Source organism: Haliotis rubra, unplaced genomic scaffold (genome assembly GCF_003918875.1).
Source record: "Haliotis rubra isolate DU_JTF1 unplaced genomic scaffold, ASM391887v1 Scf23, whole genome shotgun sequence".
Taxonomy (NCBI): Eukaryota; Metazoa; Mollusca; class Gastropoda; order Lepetellida; family Haliotidae; genus Haliotis; species Haliotis rubra.
The window spans coordinates 1,432,685-1,456,394 of NW_025766336.1; the positions used below are offsets into that span (position 1 = coordinate 1,432,685).

A 23,710-nucleotide genomic window follows, 5' to 3' on the forward strand; every position below is an offset into this window, starting at 1 on the left:
TAAGATTTATAGACTGATATTGATTTTATCCCTTCTGAAGTTGTCTTCTACACCTACATGGACCAATTCAGAAGTCGGCGCCTAATGTTTGCACACAGACCACATCCATTGGTGCTTAAAGCATGTGCACAGATCACTTGAGAAGATGTCCACTGGATGTAAACATACCACTCGAGCAATCCAACAAAAGGTTAAATGACACAGATACTGTTCAAGGCTGCTACCCATTTGGTAATTCCATCAAGGGAAATACATATTATCCACAATCCTAAACACAACTTCTGGACTCTGGGCTATTGTTGAGTTCATTTCTGGTTGAACATATTATCACCTATTCATTCAGGATTCGTCCATGAAAATCCTCTCCAGCTCAACGACGACTAGCTGCATGATCCCCGTCTGTGGTCGGGATTCAGAATTCTTGGATACAATATCTCGTAATCTTGCAACTGTTGTAATTCTCTCCTCCTCCTCGATTTCCTCTGAGTCATGGTGGTAGCAGTCTGTTGGGTAGGAAGTCCGAAACACCTTCAACTTCGGGAGCTGGGCTGCAGCTTGTGTGACTTGAACTAGAGCTTCTCGAGATAAACGGTTCTCAGCCAGGTTCAGAAACAGCACATACTTCAGCAAGGACAAACTAGGTAGTAAGTACTCAAAATGTTCATCTATTAGTCCACAGTCTTCTGCTTCAAACACTAGCAATGTATTTGCTAAAGAACCAAGCAGGTTGCTGAGGTTGCGGCATGTGGGACCTAGACTATTCTCACTGAGGTCAAGTTCACACAGGCCCCTTGCATGGTGGGATACAGAGAGGTAAGTGATGTCAGACACTGTCAGCCCACAGGCTGCCACTCGTAAGTACTGGAGAGGCTTGGGAATGTTAGACAAAAGCCTTCGCAACTTAGTTTTGATTCTGTTATTACTGAGATCCAGCCTGGCCAGGTTTGGCATGTGTGTGAATGTCTCGGAGAGTCTGTCAGTGGCAGTATCACTCATGTAGAAGTAGATGGAGTTGCAGGACAGATCCAGGGCTGTCAGGTTGACTAAGCTTGAGAATGTTGGACTTAGCTTGACAATGTCATCAATGGTGAGTGAATTGTACTTGAGCTGCAGACCCTGCACATACTGCAACACAAACAGTCCATTACAGTAAAACAAGATATAGTTCACGCAGGCCTAGGAAAATACAGGATGAATTGATGGTGAGATGGTCATATCAGTTGTATATATAGCTGAGGTGAGATGGCCATGTGATATACAACTGATATGACCATCTCACCTCAGCTATGTGATATACAACTGATATGACCATCTCACCTCAGCTATGTTATATACAACTGATATGACCACCTCACCTCAGCTATGTGATATACAACAGATATGACATCTCACCTCAGCTATGTTATTTACAACTGATATGACATCTCACCTCAGCTATGTGATATACAACTGATATGACCATCTCACCTCAGCTATGTGATATACAACTGATATGACCATCTCACCTCAGCTATGTGATATACAACTGATATGACATCTCACCTCAGCTATGTGATATACAACTGATATGACCATCTCACCTCAGCTATGTGATATACAACTGATATGACATCTCACCTCAGCTATGTTATATACAACTGATATGACATCTCACCTCAGCTATGTGATATACAAATGTTATGACCATCTCACCTCAGCTATGTGATATATACAACTGATATGACCATCTCATCTCAGCTATGTGATATACAACTGATATGACCACCTCACCGCAGCTATGTTATATACAACTGATATGACATCTCACCTCAACCATGTGATATACAACTGATATGACAATCTCACCTCAGCTATGTGATATACAACTGATATGACCATCTCACCTCAGCTATGTTATATACAACTGATATGACCACCTCACCTCAGCTATGTTATATACAACTGATATAACAATCTCACCTCACCTATGTTATATACAACTGATATAACCATCTCACCTCAGCTGTGTTATATACAACTGATATAACCATCTCACCTCAGCTATGTGATATACAACTGATTGACCATCTCACCTCAGCTATGTGATATACAACTGATATGACCAGCTCACCTCAGCTATGTTATATACAACTGATATGACATCTCACCTCAGCTATGTTATATACAACTGATATAACAATCTCACCTCAGCTATGTTATATACAACTGATATAACAATCTCACCTCAGCTATGTGATATACAACTGATATGACCATCTCACCTCAGCTATGTTATATACAACTGATATGACCATCTCACCTCAGCTATGTTATATACAACTGATATAACAATCTCACCTCAGCTATGTTATATACAACTGATATAACAATCTCACCTCAGCTATGTTATATACAACTGATATGACCACCTCACCTCAGCTATGTGATATACAACTGATATGACATCTCACCTCAGCTATGTTATATACAACTGATATGACATCTCACCTCAGCCATGTTATATACAACTGATATGACCACCTCACCTCAGCCATGTGATATACAACTGATATGACATCTCACCTCAGCTATGTTATATACAACTGATATGACATCTCACCTCAGCTATGTGATATACAACTGATATTACAATCTCACCTCAGCTATGTGATATACAACTGATATGACATCTCACCTCAGCTATGTGATATACAACTGATATAACATCTCACCTCAGCTATGTTATATACAACTGATATAACCATCTCACCTCAGCTGTGTTATATACAACTGATATAACCATCTCACCTCAGCTATGTGATATACAACTGATTGACCATCTCACCTCAGCTATGTGATATACAACTGATATGACCAGCTCACCTCAGCTATGTTATATACAACTGATATGACATCTCACCTCAGCTATGTTATATACAACTGATATAACAATCTCACCTCAGCTATGTTATATACAACTGATATAACAATCTCACCTCAGCTATGTGATATACAACTGATATGACCATCTCACCTCAGCTATGTTATATACAACTGATATGACCATCTCACCTCAGCTATGTTATATACAACTGATATAACAATCTCACCTCAGCTATGTTATATACAACTGATATAACAATCTCACCTCAGCTATGTGATATACAACTGATATGACATCTCACCTCAGCTATGTGATATACAACTGATATGACCATCTCACCTCAGCTATGTTATATACAACTGATATGACATCTCACCTCAGCTATGTTATATACAACTGATATGACATCTCACCTCAGCTATGTTATATACAACTGATATGACATCTCACCTCAGCTATGTTATATACAACTGATATGACCATCTCACCTCAGCTATGTGATATACAACTGATATGACATCTCACCTCAGCTATGTGATATACAACTGATATGATATCTCACCTCAGCTATGTGATATACAACTGATATAACAATCTCACCTCAGCTATGTGATATAAAACTGATATAACAATCTCACCTCAGCTATGTGATATACAACTGATATGACCATCTCACCTCAGCTATGTAATATACAACTGATATGACCATCTCACCTCAGCTATGTTATATACAACTGATATAACAATCTCACCTCAGCTATGCTATATACAACTGATATAACAATCTCACCTCAGCTATGTTATATACAACTGATATAACAATCTCACCTCAGCTATGTTATATACAACTGATATAACAATCTCACCTCAGCTATGTGATATACAACTGATATGACATCTCACCTCAGCTATGTTATATACAACTGATATGACCATCTCACCTCAGCTATGTTATATACAACTGATATGACATCTCACCTCAGCTATGTTATATACAACTGATATGACATCTCACCTCAGCTATGTGATATACAACTGATATGACATCTCACCTCAGCTATGTGATATACAACTGATATGACCATCTCACCTCAGCTATGTTATATACAACTGATATGACCATCTCACCTCAGCTATGTGATATACAACTGATATGACATCTCACCTCAGCTATGTGATATACAACTGATATGATATCTCACCTCAGCTATGTGATATACAACTGATATAACAATCTCACCTCTGCTATGTGATATAAAACTGATATAACAATCTCACCTCAGCTATGTGGATATACAACTGATATGACCATCTCACACCTCAGCTATGTAATATACAACTGATATGACCATCTCACCTCAGCTATGTCAGCTATGTTATATACAACTGATATAACAATCTCACCTCAGCTATGCTATATACAACTGATATAACAATCTCACCTCAGCTATGTGATATACAACTGATATGACCATCTCACCTCAGCTATGTGATATACAACTGATATGACCATCTCACCTCAGCTATGTTATATACAACTGATATAACAATCTCACCTCAGTTATGTTATATACAACTGATATAACAATCTCACCTCAGCTATGTGATATACAACTGATATGACCATCTCACCTCAGCTATGTTATATACAACTGATATGACATCTCACCTCAGCTATGTGATATACAACTGATATGACCATCTCACCTCAGCTATGTTATATACAACTGATATGACATCTCACCTCAGCTATGTTATATACAACTGATATGACATCTCACCTCAGCTATGTTATATACAACTAATATGACATCTCACCTCAGCTATGTGATATACAACTGATATGACCATCTCACCTCAGCTGTTATATACAACTGATATGACAATCTCACCTCAGCTATGTTATATACAACTGATATAACAATCTCACCTCAGCTATGTGATATACAACTGATATAACAATCTCACCTCAGCTATGTTATACAACTGATATGACCACCTCACCTCAGCTGTTATATACAACTGATATAACAATCTCACCTCAGCTATGTTATATACAACTGATATAACAATCTCACCTCAGCTATGTTATATACAACTGATATGACCACCTCACCTCAGCTATGTTATATACAACTGATATGACATCTCACCTCAGCTATGTTATATACAACTGATATGACCACCTCACCTCAGCTATGTGATATACAACTGATATAACAATCTCACCTCAGCTATGTTATATACAACTGATATGACCAGCTCACCTCAGCTATGTGATATACAACTAATATGACCATCTCACCTCAGCTTTGTGATATAAAACTGATATAACAATCTCACCTCAGCTATGTGATATACAACTGATATGACCATCTCACCTCAGCTATGTAATATACAACTGATATGACCATCTCACCTCAGCTATGTTATATACAACTGATATAACAATCTCACCTCAGCTATGCTATATACAACTGATATAACAATCTCACCTCAGCTATGTGATATACAACTGATATGACCATCTCACCTCAGCTATGTGATATACAACTGATATGACCATCTCACCTCAGCTATGTTATATACAACTGATATAACAATCTCACCTCAGTTATGTTATATACAACTGATATAACAATCTCACCTCAGCTATGTGATATACAACTGATATGACCATCTCACCTCAGCTATGTTATATACAACTGATATGACATCTCACCTCAGCTATGTGATATACAACTGATATGACCATCTCACCTCAGCTATGTTATATACAACTGATATGACATCTCACCTCAGCTATGTTATATACAACTGATATGACATCTCACCTCAGCTATGTTATATACAACTAATATGACATCTCACCTCAGCTATGTGATATACAACTGATATGACCAGCTCACCTCAGCTATGTGATATACAACTAATATGACCATCTCACCTCAGCTTTGTGATATAAAACTGATATAACAATCTCACCTCAGCTATGTGATATACAACTGATATGACCATCTCACCTCAGCTATGTAATATACAACTGATATGACCATCTCACCTCAGCTATGTTATATACAACTGATATAACAATCTCACCTCAGCTATGCTATATACAACTGATATAACAATCTCACCTCAGCTATGTGATATACAACTGATATGACCATCTCACCTCAGCTATGTGATATACAACTGATATGACCATCTCACCTCAGCTATGTTATATACAACTGATATAACAATCTCACCTCAGTTATGTTATATACAACTGATATAACAATCTCACCTCAGCTATGTGATATACAACTGATATGACATCTCACCTCAGCTATGTGATATACAACTGATATGACATCTCACCTCAGCTATGTGATATACAACTGATATGACCATCTCACCTCAGCTATGTTATATACAACTGATATGACATCTCACCTCAGCTATGTGATATACAACTGATATGACCATCTCACCTCAGCTATGTTATATACAACTGATATGACATCTCACCTCAGCTATGTTATATACAACTGATATGACATCTCACCTCAGCTATGTTATATACAACTAATATGACATCTCACCTCAGCTATGTGATATACAACTGATATGACCATCTCACCTCAGCTGTTATATACAACTGATATGACAATCTCACCTCAGCTATGTTATATACAACTGATATAACAATCTCACCTCAGCTATGTGATATACAACTGATATAACAATCTCACCTCAGCTATGTTACATACAACTGATATGACCACCTCACCTCAGCTGTTATATACAACTGATATAACAATCTCACCTCAGCTATGTTATATACAACTGATATAACAATCTCACCTCAGCTATGTTATATACAACTGATATAACAATCTCACCTCAGCTATGTTATATACAACTGATATGACCACCTCACCTCAGCTATGTTATATACAACTGATATGACATCTCACCTCAGCTATGTTATATACAACTGATATGACCACCTCACCTCAGCTATGTGATATACAACTGATATAACAATCTCACCTCAGCTATGTTATATACAACTGATATGACCAGCTCATCTCAGCTATGTGATATACAACTAATATGACCATCTCACCTCAGCTATGTGATATACAACTGATATAACAATCTCACCTAAGCTATGTTATATACAACTGACATGACCATCTCACCTCAGCTATGTTATATACAACTGATATGACCACCTCACCTCAGCTATGTTATATACAACTGATATAACAATCTCACCTCAGCTATGTTATTTACAACTGATATGACATCTCACCTCAGCTATGTGATATACAACTGATATGACCATCTCACCTCAGCTATGTGATATACAACTGATATGACCATCTCACCTCAGCTATGTTATATACAACTGATATGACCATCTCACCTCAGCTATGTGATATACAACTGATATAACAATCTCACCTCAGCTATGTTATATACAACTGATATGACATCTCACCTCAGCTATGTTATATACAACTGATATGACATCTCACCTCAGCTATGTGATATACAACTGATATGACCATCTCACCTCAGCTATGTGATATATACAACTGATATGACCATCTCACCTCAGCTATGTGATATACAACTGATATGACCATCTCACCTCAGCTATGTGATATACAACTGATATGACAATCTCACCTCAGCTATGTGATATACAACTGATATGACCATCTCACCTCAGCTATGTGATATACAACTGATATGACCATCTCACCTCAGCTATGTGATATACAACTGATATGACCATCTCACCTCAGCTATGTGATATACAACTGATATAACAATCTCACCTCAGCTATGTTATATACAACTGATATAACAATCTCACCTCAGCTATGTGATATACAACTGATATGACATCTCACCTCAGCTATGTGATATACAACTGATATGACATCTCACCTCAGCTATGTGATATACAACTGATATGACCATCTCACCTCAGCTATGTTATATACAACTGATATGACCATCTCACCTCAGCTATGTGATATACAACTGATATAACAATCTCACCTCAGCTATGTTATATACAACTGATATAACAATCTCACCTCAGCTATGTGATATACAACTGATATGACCATCTCACCTCAGCTATGTTATATACAACTGATATGACCATCTCACCTCAGCTATGTTATATACAACTGATATAACAATCTCACCTCAGCTATGTTATATACAACTGATATAACAATCTCACCTCAGCTATGTTATATACAACTGATATGACATCTCACCTCAGCTATGTTATATACAACTGATATGACATCTCACCTCAGCTATGTTATATACAACTGATATGACATCTCACCTCAGCTATGTTATATACAACTGATATGACCATCTCACCTCAGCTATGTGATATACAACTGATATGACAATCTCACCTCAGCTATGTGATATACAACTGATATGACCATCTCACCTCAGCTATGTGATATACAACTGATATGACAATCTCACCTCAGCTATGTGATATACAACTGATATGACCATCTCACCTCAGCTATGTGATATACAACTGATATGACCATCTCACCTCAGCTATGTTATATACAACTGATATAACCATCTCACCTCAGCTATGTTATATACAACTGATATAACAATCTCACCTCAGCTATGTTATATACAACTGATATGACCATCTCACCTCAGCTATGTTATATACAGCTATGACATCTCACACTATGTGGATATACAACTGATATATCTCACCTCAGCTATGTTATATACAACTGATATAACAATCTCACCTCAGCTATGTGATATACAACTGATATGACCATCTCACCTCAGCTATGTTATATACAACTGATATAACTGATATGACCATCTCACCTCAGCTATGTTATATACAACTGATATGACCATCTCACCTCAGCTATGTGATATACAACTGATATGACATCTCACCTCAGCTATGTGGATATACAACTGATATAACAATCTCACCTCAGCTATGTTATATACAACTGATATGACAATCTCACCTCAGCTATGTTATATACAACTGATATGACCATCTCACCTCAGCTATGTTATATACAACTGATATGACCATCTCACCTCAGCTATGTGATATACAACTGATATAACAATCTCACCTCAGCTATGTGATATACAACTGATATGACCATCTCACCTCAGCTATGTTATATACAACTGATATAACAATCTCACCTCAGCTATGTGATATACAACTGATATAACAATCTCACCTCAGCTATGTGATATACAACTGATATAACCATCTCACCTCAGCTATGTGATATACAACTGATATGACCATCTCACCTCAGCTATGTGATATACAACTGATATAACAATCTCACCTCAGCTATGTTATATACAACTGATATAACAATCTCACCTCAGCTATGTTATACAACTGATATACAATCTCACCTCAGCTTATATAACAACTGATGTCAATCTCAGCTATGTGATATGATATAACTGATATGACCAGCTATGTGTTATATACAGCTGATGTACATCTCACCTCGAGCTATGTTATATACAACTGATATAACATCTCACCTCAGCTATGTGGATATACAACTGATATGACAATCTCACCTCAGCTATGTGATATACAACTGATATGACCATCTCACCTCAGCTATGTTATATACAACTGATATGACCATCTCACCTCAGCCTCAGCTATGTGATATACAACTGATATAACAATCTCACCTCAGCTATGTTATATACAACTGATATGACCATCTCACCTCAGCTATGTTATATACAACTGATATGACCATCTCACCTCAGCTATGTGATATACAACTGATATAACAATCTCACCTAAGCTATGTTATATACAACTGACATGACCATCTCACCTCAGCTATGTTATATACAACTGATATGACCACCTCACCTCAGCTATGTTATATACAACTGATATAACAATCTCACCTCAGCTATGTGATATACAACTGATATAACAATCTCACCTCAGCTATGTGATATACAACTGATAAGACCATCTCACCTCAGCTATGTTATATACAACTGATATGACCATCTCACCTCAGCTATGTGATATACAACTGATATAACAATCTCACCTCAGCTATGTTATATACAACTGATATAACAATCTCACCTCAGCTATGTTATATACAACTGATATAACAATCTCACCTCAGCTATGTGATATACAACTGATATGACCATCTCACCTCAGCTATGTGATATACAACTGATATGACCATCTCACCTCAGCTATGTTATATACAACTGATATAACAATCTCACCTCAGCTATGTGATATACAACTGATATGACCATCTCACCTCAGCTATGTTATATACAACTGATATAACAATCTCACCTAAGCTATGTTATATACAACTGATATGACCATCTCACCTCAGCTATGTTATATACAACTGATATAACAATCTCACCTCAGCTATGTGATATACAACTGATATGACCATCTCACCTCAGCTATGTTATATACAACTGATATAACAATCTCACCTCAGCTATGTGATATACAACTGATATGACCATCTCACCTCAGCTATGTGATATACAACTGATATGACCACCTCACCTCAGCTATGTGATATACAACTGATATAACAATCTCACCTCAGCTATTTGATATACAACTGATATAACCACCTCACCTCAGCTATGTTATATACAACTGATATGACAATCTCACCTCAGCTATGTGATATACAACTGATATAACCATCTCACCTCAGCTGTTATATACAACTGATATGACCACCTCACCTCAGCTATGTTATATACAACTGATATAACAATCTCACCTCAGCTATGTTATATACAACTGATATGACAATCTCACCTCAGCTATGTGATATACAACTGATATAACCATCTCACCTCAGCTGTTATATACAACTGATATGACCACCTCACCTCAGCTATGTTATATACAACTGATATAACAATCTCACCTCAGCTATGTTATATACAACTGATATAACAATCTCACCTCAGCTATGTTATATACAACTGATATAACCATCTCACCTCAGCTATGAGGACCTTGAGGAGTATACTGAGTCTGGCTTCTCCAAGACACGTAGCACCGAGACGGACAATGCACAGCCGGACTCGACTGTGGGGGAAGCTGGACACCTTCAGGGCCTTACACAGCTCACTGTGAGTAGACTCTGACGTCACAAAGGCATCAAGTTTAATCATTATACCTGAAAACAACAAGACCAGTTAATTTGTTGCATCATTCTTTCATCCATTATCATGTGTTTGCAGTATCTAGAGAGTAAACATTGATGTATATCCTCCAAAACAAAATACATAACAATAAACCTGATCAGTCTGCTCGAAGCATTCTTTCCAAATATGTATAAAGTAAGACAAAATAACACCAAGATTTTCAACAACAATTGGTGCACTGACAGTGCTAACACCAACCTGGAACAAATAACAAAAATAACACAGTAACAGGTTGGCCTTTCCAAAATTTATCATAACTATGGTGGGTGGATCAAACAAATTACACAGCAAAATCGGGGTGGGGGATGGGTGTGTGTCCCAACCAATCACAAATATTTGGAGGAGGAGGGTGAAGTTTTTTGGGGGAGGGGGATGGATATATTGTGTGTGTGTCATCAGTTGGTCTTGAGGCATCAGCAAAAAATATTAAAATCACAGCATCAAACAATTTCTTTTAAACACATGCTCAGAAAGATAGAGTGAACGAACTACAGTTTTCTGGAAGTGAAGACTGCACAGGATCGATGTGGGCTGGGAGGTCTGGACGGTCATAGCTGGGGATGGTGTCATTGTACAGGCGGATCTGCTGGTTCTGCTGTGATTCTGTGAACGCCAGCATCACATGTGACGCCAGAAAGTACACAATCACCTCCGCTGCAAAAACAAATAGATCATATCACTTACCATGATCATATGGGCAGGGAAACTAGGAAACAGCAAACATCACTGCTATCATAACCAATTTTATGGTTATTATATATATCATTATTAGGACATTTCGATATCATATTTACTAACTCTTTTGAAGGGCATCCAATTAGAACACAGTTCACAGTGATCAAGATACTAATGGAATATCTTTGAGCAACTTGAGGGTATCCATTTTGAAAGATCAGGTAGTTGCTGATCACATGACTTGGTACAATTAGTTACTGGTTGTCAAAATACTTAAAGGTCACATGCAACCAAAAAATCAAACATAATTAAGACACAATTATCACTTCTTCATGACATATAATATGCATCGCTGATTATGAAAAAACAAATAAACAAAATTATAAGCGTATAATCGCAAATCAAAAGTGCAATATTTTGTACTTGGGTTTACCTCCCTCGAAACGAAGCAGCCGGGATACCGAACCCAGTCAGAGCGGGTGGGTGTGCACTCAAGTGTAACGGCTGGTTCATTAGCAGATGCCGCCTTCACGGTTCATTGTGTGTGTATATATAGAAAGTTGGGTTTTGTAAATACATGCTCATTTTTTGTGTATAACATTTTGCAATCAACAGACATCATAACATGTCATGTGTTCAAGTATCACACCTGCCTGTCTGTGTAATTACATAATGTGACAGAGACCGAACTCGGGCCATAAATCAATGCGTTTTGTTTATGGTGTATAGCCTGATTGGTGTTCAGTTCAAATTGCATGTGGTCAGTGATCGCAGTTGTGTATTGAATATTGTCATTAACAGACGGGCAGGCAGACACACAGGTGTCAATAAAACAAGACATTGAGTTTTGTCTGTGACAGCAACATATCTATATCACAGTTAGAAATTGTGTCAAATAAATAAATAAATAATGACATTGCTTTTAAGTATCGAACTGAGAAAGTGACTCGGTAAGAAGAACGTGTGGTGAAATAGACAAATGAAATTATATAAACAGTTTATTTACTGTCATAACATACAAAAAGCTCGCGCCTGTGAGATATCAACAAAACATTAGGAAAATAGCTCACACCAAAGCCTTCACCGAGTATTCACCAGACAGCCTGCTTCCAAGTTGCGCTGAACCTATTTCACTGCGCACGTGCTATGAGCGCAGCCCAGCTGTTGAAACCCGTATTCCCCAGAAAAGTCTGGGGAAAATTAGTGAAACGTTTGAACTCCGATTTCGCGCGTTTTTTTTCATCGCGTTATTTATCAACTTTATAAGTTGAATTTGCATTTTTGACGCTTTGTTTCGGTAAGTCCATACCGAAAGGTATCAGAATCTGCAAAGTTGTGTTTTACGTTGCATGTGACCTTTAAAATAAAAATAAGTCAGCATGTTTTAGTAATAATATTCCTAGTTAGTATATATGGAATTGGAAGACTTACCTGTAGGGTACCCAGTCAGGTCAAGGAACCTTAGATTAGTTGGTTGTCTTTTGCGTAGACTTTCTATGAATGTGTGGGCCATTGTTGTGGTGTAACGAAGACTTTGCCTCACAATGTCTGCCAGGTACACAGAGTTGTACAGCGGCAACAGTGACGTGAACACTGGAGGTGCCAGTCCTGACAGTGACATGGTTGACAATGGCCAGTGGGATAAAAGTACCTCAATTGCTCTGTCACGGTTGCAAAGCAATGCTTCATGCATGAGAGGCAAACATAATGTCTGGGGCATCACTTCGACCGCTTGATATGTCATGGTGGAATCCTTGACGATGTAAGCAGCACATAAGTGAATGAGTGTCGGAACTTTTCCCTTTGGTGATTTGGACCAGGCACAGTTGGCTTGAGCGTGGAGATCCAGAGGGTATACTGCACCCTGGTAGTGGTCGTACCACAGTGACTCCATGTTGTTGGACATGGTCTACAGCATGGACAGCAACTACACCATGTATCTGCTCCGCATCATCAGCAACATGGAACACCTGAAACAACAGAATTATATCATCATGACAATAACACAATCATCACACCTGAATAGCTGTAAATAATAATGATGATAATATAATGTCTGTTTTACAAACCAGCATACTTTGACAGTTTTAGAGACAAATCCAGGGCTTAGTTGCACAAAGCAATCTTAGTGCTACAAATAGTGTAGGTCTGTGTATCATCAGGAACTCAGCATGTAACACTAACAGTCCATTGTTAACACACCAGTCCACCCAAATAGTTGTCAAGCATGGTGAGACTATCTGACTCAAGAATATTTATCACTGATTTTATCCAGTGTATATATGGTTATAATTTTGGTAGATCTACTTTACATTTTGATATTTAGATGGGGATAAGAGCTGAAAACAAAGGTAGATACGAACAGATATCAAATTCTATTTTCAGACTACATTATTCATCCAGTATGTCTGTTATTGCATTTAGATTTTCTTGTGAACAAAGTGATAGTTTGTTTTAGAGTGAGAGAGGATGGGGCGGGTTGTTTTTTGAAAGTTCTGAGGTTGTTGTTTTTAATTTCTTAATATATCATTGAAGTTTTCTTGAATCGTGTCTCAGTTATGCACATCAATTCATTCTGGAATATGAAAAGCCCACTACAGGTTACGCTTGCAATGAAGCTGATAGGCCCTATTATATGGTTTCTAATAATACTGATCAATATTCGACATTGTGTCTGTTCCCAATGAAATCTGTTTGTGGGGAAATTCTTAAGAAAATAAATATATTAGTGAAGTGATGTCACCCAATACTTCTGTCACATTCAACTGAGAAAGACTTGATTCTGTAACTCTGCCACAGGAGTTTCGTGTCCCCTACTGTCAAAGAGTCACACCATTCCCGGAAGTTGGGCCGTGTTTTCACTTTCACAAGATTCGAATAATTTGTTATTCTCAGCCCCGCTTTGTTTTCATTTAAGTAAAAATCGTCTAAGAGACATTGTGCTCGGTATACTGATTTTACGGATCGTTGTGGTATTGTCTAAAACGTGGTTCCTTAGTCACCATTACCCTCAACAGAACTCCACTTGGAAAAATTCGTCTAATCGAACATACACACTCCACTCTCGGGTTATACTACTTCCGGCAACATTTTCAAGATGGCAGCCTACAGATCATCGCATGTGTTGAAGTTGTGCTCATCCGTATCACGTTTGCACCAGCCATTGTATGTATCATTAGAACTGACACGGAAAGTAGTACACTTTATCGGTGCATTTTTCGGATTTCATGTAGCGCTGCATGCAGCACTAATGAATTTATGGTAAATCAACACTTTGCCAAGGGCACTGTCACTAGTGTCAGTGTCACAATATTACCGTTTCGTTAACCAAGTATCAGCTCATACCTTTGTTATCTTTATGAGCTTCCAGCGATGGCATTTGTTCAACAAAACTCGAAACTTGTCCAGATTTTCAACAAATTACTTTGGATTAAACCTTAGGCATAATTTGTCAACGACGCCGGTCGACGGCAGCCCAGCTAGCACAACTGATATGAAAGCTGCATATATATTTTGAATCTACGATGAATTGGCTATCAGAAAATACTAAATGTAAGTTTCTGAAAAATATGCACATAGGTGAAATTTGCTGTTAAATATCGTCAAATTTTGCTTAAAGTTTGCATGTTTTTTGTCAAAATTTGACTATTTAATTCTCTCTTTTTACGTTTTCATTCATGTCATTCAATAGTGTAAACATCTATCAATGACTGTAGCAAAGTTTGTTTAATTATTTTCATAAATAACACTTTTAGACACTTTTTAGTGTGACATGCAGAATTTCCCTGTCTGTGATCAGGCAGTCATGCAAATGAGTGACCCCCTCTCAGGTAGTCACTTGTACGCGTAACGGGGGACCGTCTCGCGTACACATTACATCCTCTACTGATAACAGTATACCAGTCAGCCTTTTATGGTCAATCATTAGCACTACACAGGTTCTAAAGAGACAGATGTGGCAAATACAATTGCAGGATAATAATCACACCATCAATGCATCACAATTTTTCCATGTATGCTCATGCCATATATTTCGCAGTGTTGAGAGAGGTTGATAATGCTATAGCATATCGTAGGTTTCTTTGAAGTATTTGACTGCAACAAAGCCAAACACATGAACAAGGTCCAACTTTCCCCTAGAAGCCAGGAGTTGGATTGGTTTGTTGTTTGTTGTTTAATGCCGCAGGCAGCAATATTCCAGCTATACAGAGTCACAGACAAACGCCATATAGCTGGAATGTTGCTGCGTGCAACAACAAACAACAAACCAAGCCAACTCCTGGCTTCCAGTTAAAGTATTAGTGCAAAATGAGTACCATTGTACCTCTGTTTATTGTCGGTTATGAAACAATGAACTTCTCTAAATGGTGTCTTGTGTCAACTATCTTGAGGACTGTCTTGCCATCTCTGATAATAGATATATGTTTCTGCTTGCAAACATGTATTAAACTGACAAGTTAACTGCTGTAAAGTAGGATGGCCTCAATCACAAATGATCTCCGTTATTCTCAGTACCTGATTCTTTGCCCCATGCTATGTTGATTCTGATTTTGTGTTGTAACCTTTAAAGTCAGAAATATAACACTGGTGTTTAAAAGTGTATACATTTTACAGATTGTGTTCCGTTATTTAGCTGCAACCTCAAGTATGTCTTGACTGTATAGCATGGTGTACTGTATTACTTTACAACTGTGGGAACAATCATACTGTTAAAGACAGGCAACAAGAAGCAGCTGTCTTGTCAATAATGTACTGGCATATGCCCCAGAACAATTGTGATGCATTGATGGTGTGATTATTATCCTGTAATGTACAACAAGTTCACATTCAGTGTATGAGCGTGGTGTTACAATAACACCATTCTCATCATATTCATGGCAACAAATGTTCTTCTGACTCAGAATGTTTCAAGTATGTCAACAGGCTTGTTAATACAACAGTAAACACTTGTACCAGCTCTCAGCACAAGGGAGGAGTGGTATTAGTAGTAGTTGTAATCATGGTGATTTTACAAGCAAAATTGTAAATTTTTCCTTATCCTGACTCATGCTTTTTTGCTTGTCTTCTTCTTTGCGAACATAGTGGAACACTTGTATCTCCCAATTGAAGTTCCCTTCAATGTAAAATCACTAATTAGTACTCACCCTGAGTTATCTTTCCCCTCGTAAGACGCGGGAACGAGGGCGCCACCTCCCACCATGTGCCTCACTCTCTCCTTCTTCGCCCAGTGAGCTGGACGTGAGAGCGCCTGTGTCTCCCTACACACTATATCCTTATTTATATTTAGTTTGGTACCTCTTATATTCATCTATAGAGGTGTAACTAGTATCCTTATTCAACATGCATTGATAATTATTAGTGTTTCTGCTGCTTTATGCACGGTTAAGCCGTGTTTGCTCAGCAGTTTCGCGTTAATGAAAAATCTGCATTGTTTGTAAATTACGCACTGCTGCCATCCGCATTTAATATGCTTTAGCTGCATAACTCCATGCTCTATTGTTTCACGCTGCAAATTATGTATTAATTTGTCTAATTCTGCCTTTGATAAATATTTATATTCCGTCTTGAGGCCGGGCGGCAGATAGATCTCGGAAACAAGCTTCAGTCATGGCTAATAGGTCAGAGTCAGATATACCCTGTCAACTGTTAGCGGACGACCCTCTACCGTCTGGTGTTCCGCCTGAAGGGGATAAGCGTGGGACGCAGTCCGCTATATCCAAGAAGCGACCTGCATCCCAGGACGTTCCATCATCACAGCCTAAGACTAGAAGAGCCTCCACGTCGTCTCAACGTACGCTCCGAACCCCCAGGTCTACAGCTTCGTCAAAAGTAAAATCCACGAAGACTACTAAAAACTTTGCTTCTGACATTTTACCTGTTTCAGAATTGTGTTTATATGATGATGACATTCCGATTATCATTCCAGATGCACGTCATAGGAAGCGACCTGTATCGGCTACCGTCACTTCAGCGCAGATCAACACGCAACCAGAGATGCCTACGCTGTCGCCGGAGATTATAACTGAGGGTCCCGTCACTATCACAGAGAGGACACCCTCTACACCAGCGCAGACCGTCCCAGACGACCTGGTTAACCAAATCATGCAGTTGATGGAAGACCGATACGGTTTACAGAGGCCCCAGAGCCCAACCCATAATAAGTCATACAGGGCCCTAGAGCCCGCCTTGGCTTCGCGTAGGGCCCTAGAGCCCACAAAGGCGCCTCCACGAAGGGCAACCCAGCCCGTAGCGAAGCCCTCGCGAAGAACAACCCAGGCCGCCTCCACGAAGGATCCAGAGCCTCAACAGTTGCGAAGGGCTTCGCGGAGGAGAAGTGCTTCACCGAGCTCACACCCTGTAGAACACAGAGGTCGTTCACGAAGCAGGCTCTCATATAATGATTCGGACTCTGACTCGATACCTTCCCGAACGCCTCCACGAAGGTTAAGTGGCTCAAAGGCATCTTCACCCAGAAGATCTAGAAGGGATTCATCGAGAGCTTCACGAAGCCACCAGCGTTCACCGAGGAAGTATCCTCCAAGGTCTCCCTATACTAGCCACTCGTCAGTCCGTTCACCACAATCTTCTCGATCTTCTAACAGATCTAGGACTCCACCTCACTCTATTACATGTGATCCTCGTCAGAAGAGGAAGAAGGTATCATATTCTCAGATGCTGAAATTAGATACTGGATGGTGAATGGATTAGAACTTGCTTCCCGTCTAAGAACGCGAGAACTCAGCTCATACTTATTTGATGAAGGAAGATGATCGCGGACACTATCACTTTACCTCCTATTGACCCGATAGCAGCAGTTCCAGCTAATCTGGATACAGCCTTTACCAAATCTACAAAATTTCAATCAACACATTTCCGGTTTTCAACGCCAAGAAATTTGCAGGTCACAATATGGACTCCTTTTTCAAGGCCCAAGAGATTGATGTCAACTTCAAGTTAATCAGTGATTCCAAGTCCAGAAATTACAGAATGAGCGATCGCAAACTAGCCCAGTTGGATACCATTTCTAGGAGAATGTTTTTTGGATTGAATAGATCTAGAACGGTTAATGAAACTCTCATCACCAAGTTCAAAGATTCTACAGAGGAGGAAGATAGAATGATCTACTCGGCTCTACTCATGCAGAAAAGAGACCATCAGTTCCTTACTAATCACTTGTGAGCACTTCACGGAAGCTACTACCATGGCTCATCGGCAGGGTCTACTAGCCTCCTGCAATTGGGATAATCAATTTCTGCGGAATCACTCTCTACGCTGCCCCATGGTCATCAGCCCTACTCTTTGGTGGTAACATAGACAAGGTCTCCAAAGAGGTGTCTAAGGACTCTAGAGAGGTGCTTATGATCAAGTCCATGGATACGTTAGCGAGCGTCATTAAACAATCATCCTTGAGATACTCTGGCAAGTCTAAATTCTCTGGACTACAGAAAGCACGGACAAGAAATTGGCTACAGCAAAAGTCCCAGGGAATCTTTTAAATTAAGCCCATACAGAAATTTCAGAGGAGGATCATCAAGAGGCAGATCATCCAGAGGTTTCAGCGGATTTGGCGATGATATTCAGGTTCGAACGACTGGAGTCTTCCACCCCAGCCGTTCCAGTACAACCTTCCCAAGTGGGTGGACGCTTCAGCTGCACTGGGAAAACTGGGGAATACTACAAGATCCTTATGTATCCAACATCCTACAGCACGGATATCAAATACAACTCAAGGCCACACCCGTTAACAGTCACCCCTCCAAGGTTCGACTTTCAACCGCTCAACTACCTATGTTAAGAGAAACAGTAGCTACTCTGCTAAGCAAACAGGCCTTAGAAGTTCTGGATCAGCGAAACATCGTACCAGGTTTCTACTCCCCAGTTTTCCTAGTGCCCAAGAAAAATTCCAAGGAAAAGTTTAGTCTCTCATATACAACATGAGCATCTTCAACAAAGACTATCTAAGCAAACCGCCAGCGTTTAAGCATGATACACTTACATAACTTCGCACTTAATTCGTCCCAAAGATTACATGGCCAGCATAGATTTGCAAGATGCATACCTACACATTCGATTCATCCCAATTCAAGGAAATATCTAAGATTTATCCTAGGCGGGAAACACTACCAATGGAAAGTACTTCCCTTCGAATCTCATCGCCCCTTGGGTATTCACAAGAGTGGCGAAGCCTATTGTCGATACCTACATCGTCAAGGTCTTAGCGCGCATTTTACCTAGACGACGGGATACAAGTGGATCCAGATCCACAGCCGTCTCAGACTACAGCTGAACTTTATAATCAAGTTACTAACACAACTAGGATGGTTAGTAAATCTACTCAAAGTCGGACCTAGAACCAGCGCGAAGATCTGCAATTTCTAGGTATACGATTTCTAACAGCCCAGAATCGTATAGTAGTCCCGAGGACAGATGGATCAAGATCCAACAGTTAATCCCACAAGCCTTACTCTCTCGCTACTACCACTCGACAGTGGCAGATCCTATTGGGACTACTCACATCAGCCCAAGACTTGACAGTCAGAGGCAGGCTTCAATTACGTCCGTTACAAGTCCTCATCAATGCGCATCTCGAGGACCCTCTACCGTTCAGTCTACCAGATCACGTCAAACCTCATCTACTCTGGTGGACCAAGAGATTGAATGTTTGCGTAGGCGTCTCCTTATTAGAGCCGGAATCGGAAACACATCTCTACGTAGACGCGTCACTACAAGGTTGGGGAGCCCACCTGCCAAACCTACAAGACAGCGTCAGGCCTATGGAGCAATCAAGAGAGCAAATATCACATAAATCTGCTAGAGATGCAAGCAGTCATAAACGCCATAAATCACTGGAGCAACCTACTACAGAACACTCAGTTGATGATTCACACAGACAATTCGACAGTGGCGTTTTATGTGAACAAACAAGGCTCAACAAGGTCACCGAACCTACCGTCCCTTTGTTTCCAACTGTTCAAGCTAATAGACAATCTAAACATACATGTCAGAGCTTGCCACATTCCAGGAGCAAAGAATGTATTAGCAGACGCTCTCTCTCGGCAACACCTACCGTCGCCGACAGAATGGATGCTCCACACAGAGATATTCACTCAAATAATCATGGAAATAGGATCTCCACTAGTAGACCTATTCGCCACTCGATTCAACAAACAACTGACAACATTCGTATCGCCAGTTCCAGACCCACTAGCATGGGCAACGGATGCACTAAGCATATCGTGGGAGGGACTCAACGCGTACGCTTTCCTGCCACCAGCGTTAATCCCACAAGTCTTACGGAAAATTAGTCAAACGCAGAGCCTCCATCTGATTTTGGTCACGCCCTACTGGCCAGCGTGGTGGTTTCCAAATCTTATTCAAGAAATCGGTCAACCAATTCTACAACTTCCAGAGCGCCGAATCTATTGATACATCCGACACCAAACAAGTGCACGGAAACCAGAAGTATTCCAACTTCACGATGGATTGTATCAAGGCATGCCTGAATAAGAGAGGTTATTCAGCCAGAGCGGCAAAAGCAGTCACTTGCACTGCGTAAATTCAACTTCATAACTTATCACGATGACAAATGGCACAGTTTTGTCAATTATGCTGCAAAGAAAGGATTTACAGCCAGATATGCTACTCATCCTCAAGTGGCGGACTACTTATGTTATCTACGACAAACTAAGAATCTAAAAGGCTCAACTTTGTCCACTTACCTTGCAGCATTAAGCTCTGTCATAACTATGAGAACAGGCGTCAAGTTAACAAAGACCCCAGAGTTACTCGCTTTGCTACGAGCATTCCGATTGGAGGATCACAAGCGGAAGTTTCAAGCTCCAGCTTGGGATCTAAATATAGTGCTCCAACACCTCATAAATGAGGTTTATGAACCGTTAGAATCTACATCGTTTGAATCACTGACCCAGAAAACTTTGTTCCTGTTAGCCCTAGCTATGGCTGCCAGGATGTCGGAGATTCACGCTTTGGATTACGAGAGAACACGCTTTGATGATATTCATAACATCGCACATCTGGGACTACGCTGGGATTTTATAGCTAAGAACCAATTGCCAGGTCAACCAGACAGATTATTCCACGTCCCAGCTCTCTCATCCATTCTTGGACCTCATGATACGATGGATCTATCACTATGCCCAGTAAGAGCACTGAAAATATATCTCCACCGATCCAAACAGAGGAGAGGAAAATTCAAGAGATTATTTATCCCTCTATCTACAGCTACGCAGACGGAAGTCTCACGTACTACTATCTCAATTTGGATCAGAACTGTCATACTACGTGCCTACAAGGCTGCAGGACTCGACCCTCCAAGAGCTTCTAATCCCCATGAAATTAGAGCACTAGCATCAACACTTGCTCTACACGGTAACTGCTCTTTGAATACCATAATGGAGGGCTGTTTCTGGAGATCCGATATGGTGTTTGCCAACCACTATCTGAGAGATATTACCACCAAGGACGTCTCAGGTATCCACCATTTCGGTCCCATGGTCCTCGCTCAACAGTTGACAGTTCCCAGGAGAAGATAAGTCAATCTTACAGATTTATACTTATCAGATATCAGTACTAAATAGCTACATGCTATATATATATTTTGCTTAAGTTCAATCTATTATCTTAAGCTCAGTACTATGTTTATTATATCATACAATATATTAGCTAACAACTCTAGAAGTTTTGCTACTATATTTAGCTTAAGTTTCATCATATCTTAAGCTCAGTAATATGGTCACAATTTATATATACATTAGCTAACAAACTCTACGGAGTTTTTTGCTATTATATAGCTTAAGTTAAATTATATCTTAAGCTCAGTACTATACTCATATAGCTTAAGTTTATGCATATCTTAAGCTTAGTACTTTGGTTACTGCATAAAAGTATATTAACTATAAACTCAAGGAGTTTATGCTATCACATTAACAACTTAAGTCTACTAGTCTTAAAGTTTGTACTAATGTTGTATATACTTTATCATAATAAGTATATTGTAATAGTTATATTGTAATAACCCATATATGGCAGCTGATAACTTAGCAGCAGGAATTCATCAGTTCAGTGCCTTTATGAAGTTCCCATAGGGTTATTACAGTCATTACAATTCAAATCACTAATTATCCAAATCCAAAGTATTATATAATCCCTCTTCCATAGCCGTTGGATTCTACAAGCAAAAAAGCATGAGTCAGGATAAGGAAAAATATGTAATTTTCTGAGTAAAATTGATACTTTATACTTATCCTGACTCATGAGGTAAGCCCTCCCGTCCTCCCCACATAACACTTTGGATTTCCCTGTAAATTCAAGTGTTGGGCTCACTACAAAGGAGAGAGTGAGGCACATGGTGGGAGGTGGCGCCCTCGTTCCCGCGCTTACGAGGGGAAAGATAACTCAGGGTGAGTACTAATTAGTGATTTTACATTGAAGGGAACTTCAATTGGGAGATACAAGTGTTCCACTATGTTCGCAAAGAAGAAGAAGACAAGCAAAAAAGCATGAGTCAGGATAAGTATAAAATATCAATTTTACTCTAAAAATTACATTTTTACTCAGAAAATTACATTATTACAGTCATACCTGGAATGTATTGGGGACAATTCCAATGAGCTCATTGTGTGGATTAGGCTTGGCTTTAGATTTTAAAGTCATTTTCATTAATTTCAAAATATTGGCGAACTCATGCAGTACAAGCTTTTAACAGTTGCATGTTTTGTATTAGTTTCCTGCTCGCATGATTTTCATTATTTCGCAGTCATTCAAGCTAATGTTTTCCATCTTGTATGTTTAAATTATGCTTAAGAAAGAATACATGTACATCTATGGGGTGCAGGGATTTACCTCAAGTCCTGTATGTCTTCTTGA

At 39.3% G+C, this 23,710-nt stretch overlaps 2 protein-coding genes across 5 annotated transcripts in view; one reads left to right on the forward strand and one right to left on the reverse strand.

Annotated features, from left to right (window-relative positions):
• LOC124277969 (leucine-rich repeat-containing protein 14-like) lies at positions 1–14,891 on the reverse strand. Of its 4 annotated transcripts, none has more exons than XM_046713693.1 (5): positions 14,833–14,891; positions 13,256–13,794; positions 11,639–11,803; positions 10,943–11,121; positions 1–1,125 (listed from the first exon to the last, which is right to left on the reverse strand). In XM_046713693.1, the coding sequence occupies exons 2-5, from the start codon at positions 13,728–13,730 to the stop codon at positions 340–342; spliced, it is 1,605 nt and encodes a 534-aa protein (XP_046569649.1). In that variant the 5' UTR covers positions 13,731–13,794; positions 14,833–14,891; the 3' UTR covers positions 1–339. The 4 variants fall into 4 exon arrangements, with proteins under 4 accessions (XP_046569649.1, XP_046569651.1, XP_046569650.1 ...); XM_046713695.1 differs by lacking the exon at positions 14,833–14,891 and adding an exon at positions 14,575–14,788; XM_046713694.1 differs by lacking the exon at positions 14,833–14,891 and adding an exon at positions 14,568–14,787.
• Positions 14,879–23,710, forward strand: part of LOC124277970 (28S ribosomal protein S7, mitochondrial-like) — a 22,382-nt gene continuing 13,550 nt past the window's right edge. Inside the window, exon 1 of the mRNA XM_046713698.1 lies at positions 14,879–14,989. Within this exon, the coding sequence (XP_046569654.1) occupies positions 14,922–14,989 (68 nt within the window). The 5' untranslated portion in view covers positions 14,879–14,921. The remainder of the gene's footprint in view (positions 14,990–23,710) is intronic.

Bases quoted from the DNA above. Each gene is read 5' to 3' on its own strand.
- LOC124277969 (XM_046713693.1), bottom strand. From the start codon at position 13,730: ATGTCCAACAACATGGAGTCACTGTGGTACGACCACTACCAGGGTGCA. The intron at 11,804-13,255 runs GTAAGTCTTCCA...TTGTTTTTGCAG, and splicing joins CCTGACTGGGTACCCTACAG to CGGAGGTGATTGTGTACTTT. The intron at 1,126-10,942 runs GTGAGATGGTTA...TTTGTGTTGCAG, and splicing joins TCAAGGTCCTCATAGCTGAG to TATGTGCAGGGTCTGCAGCT.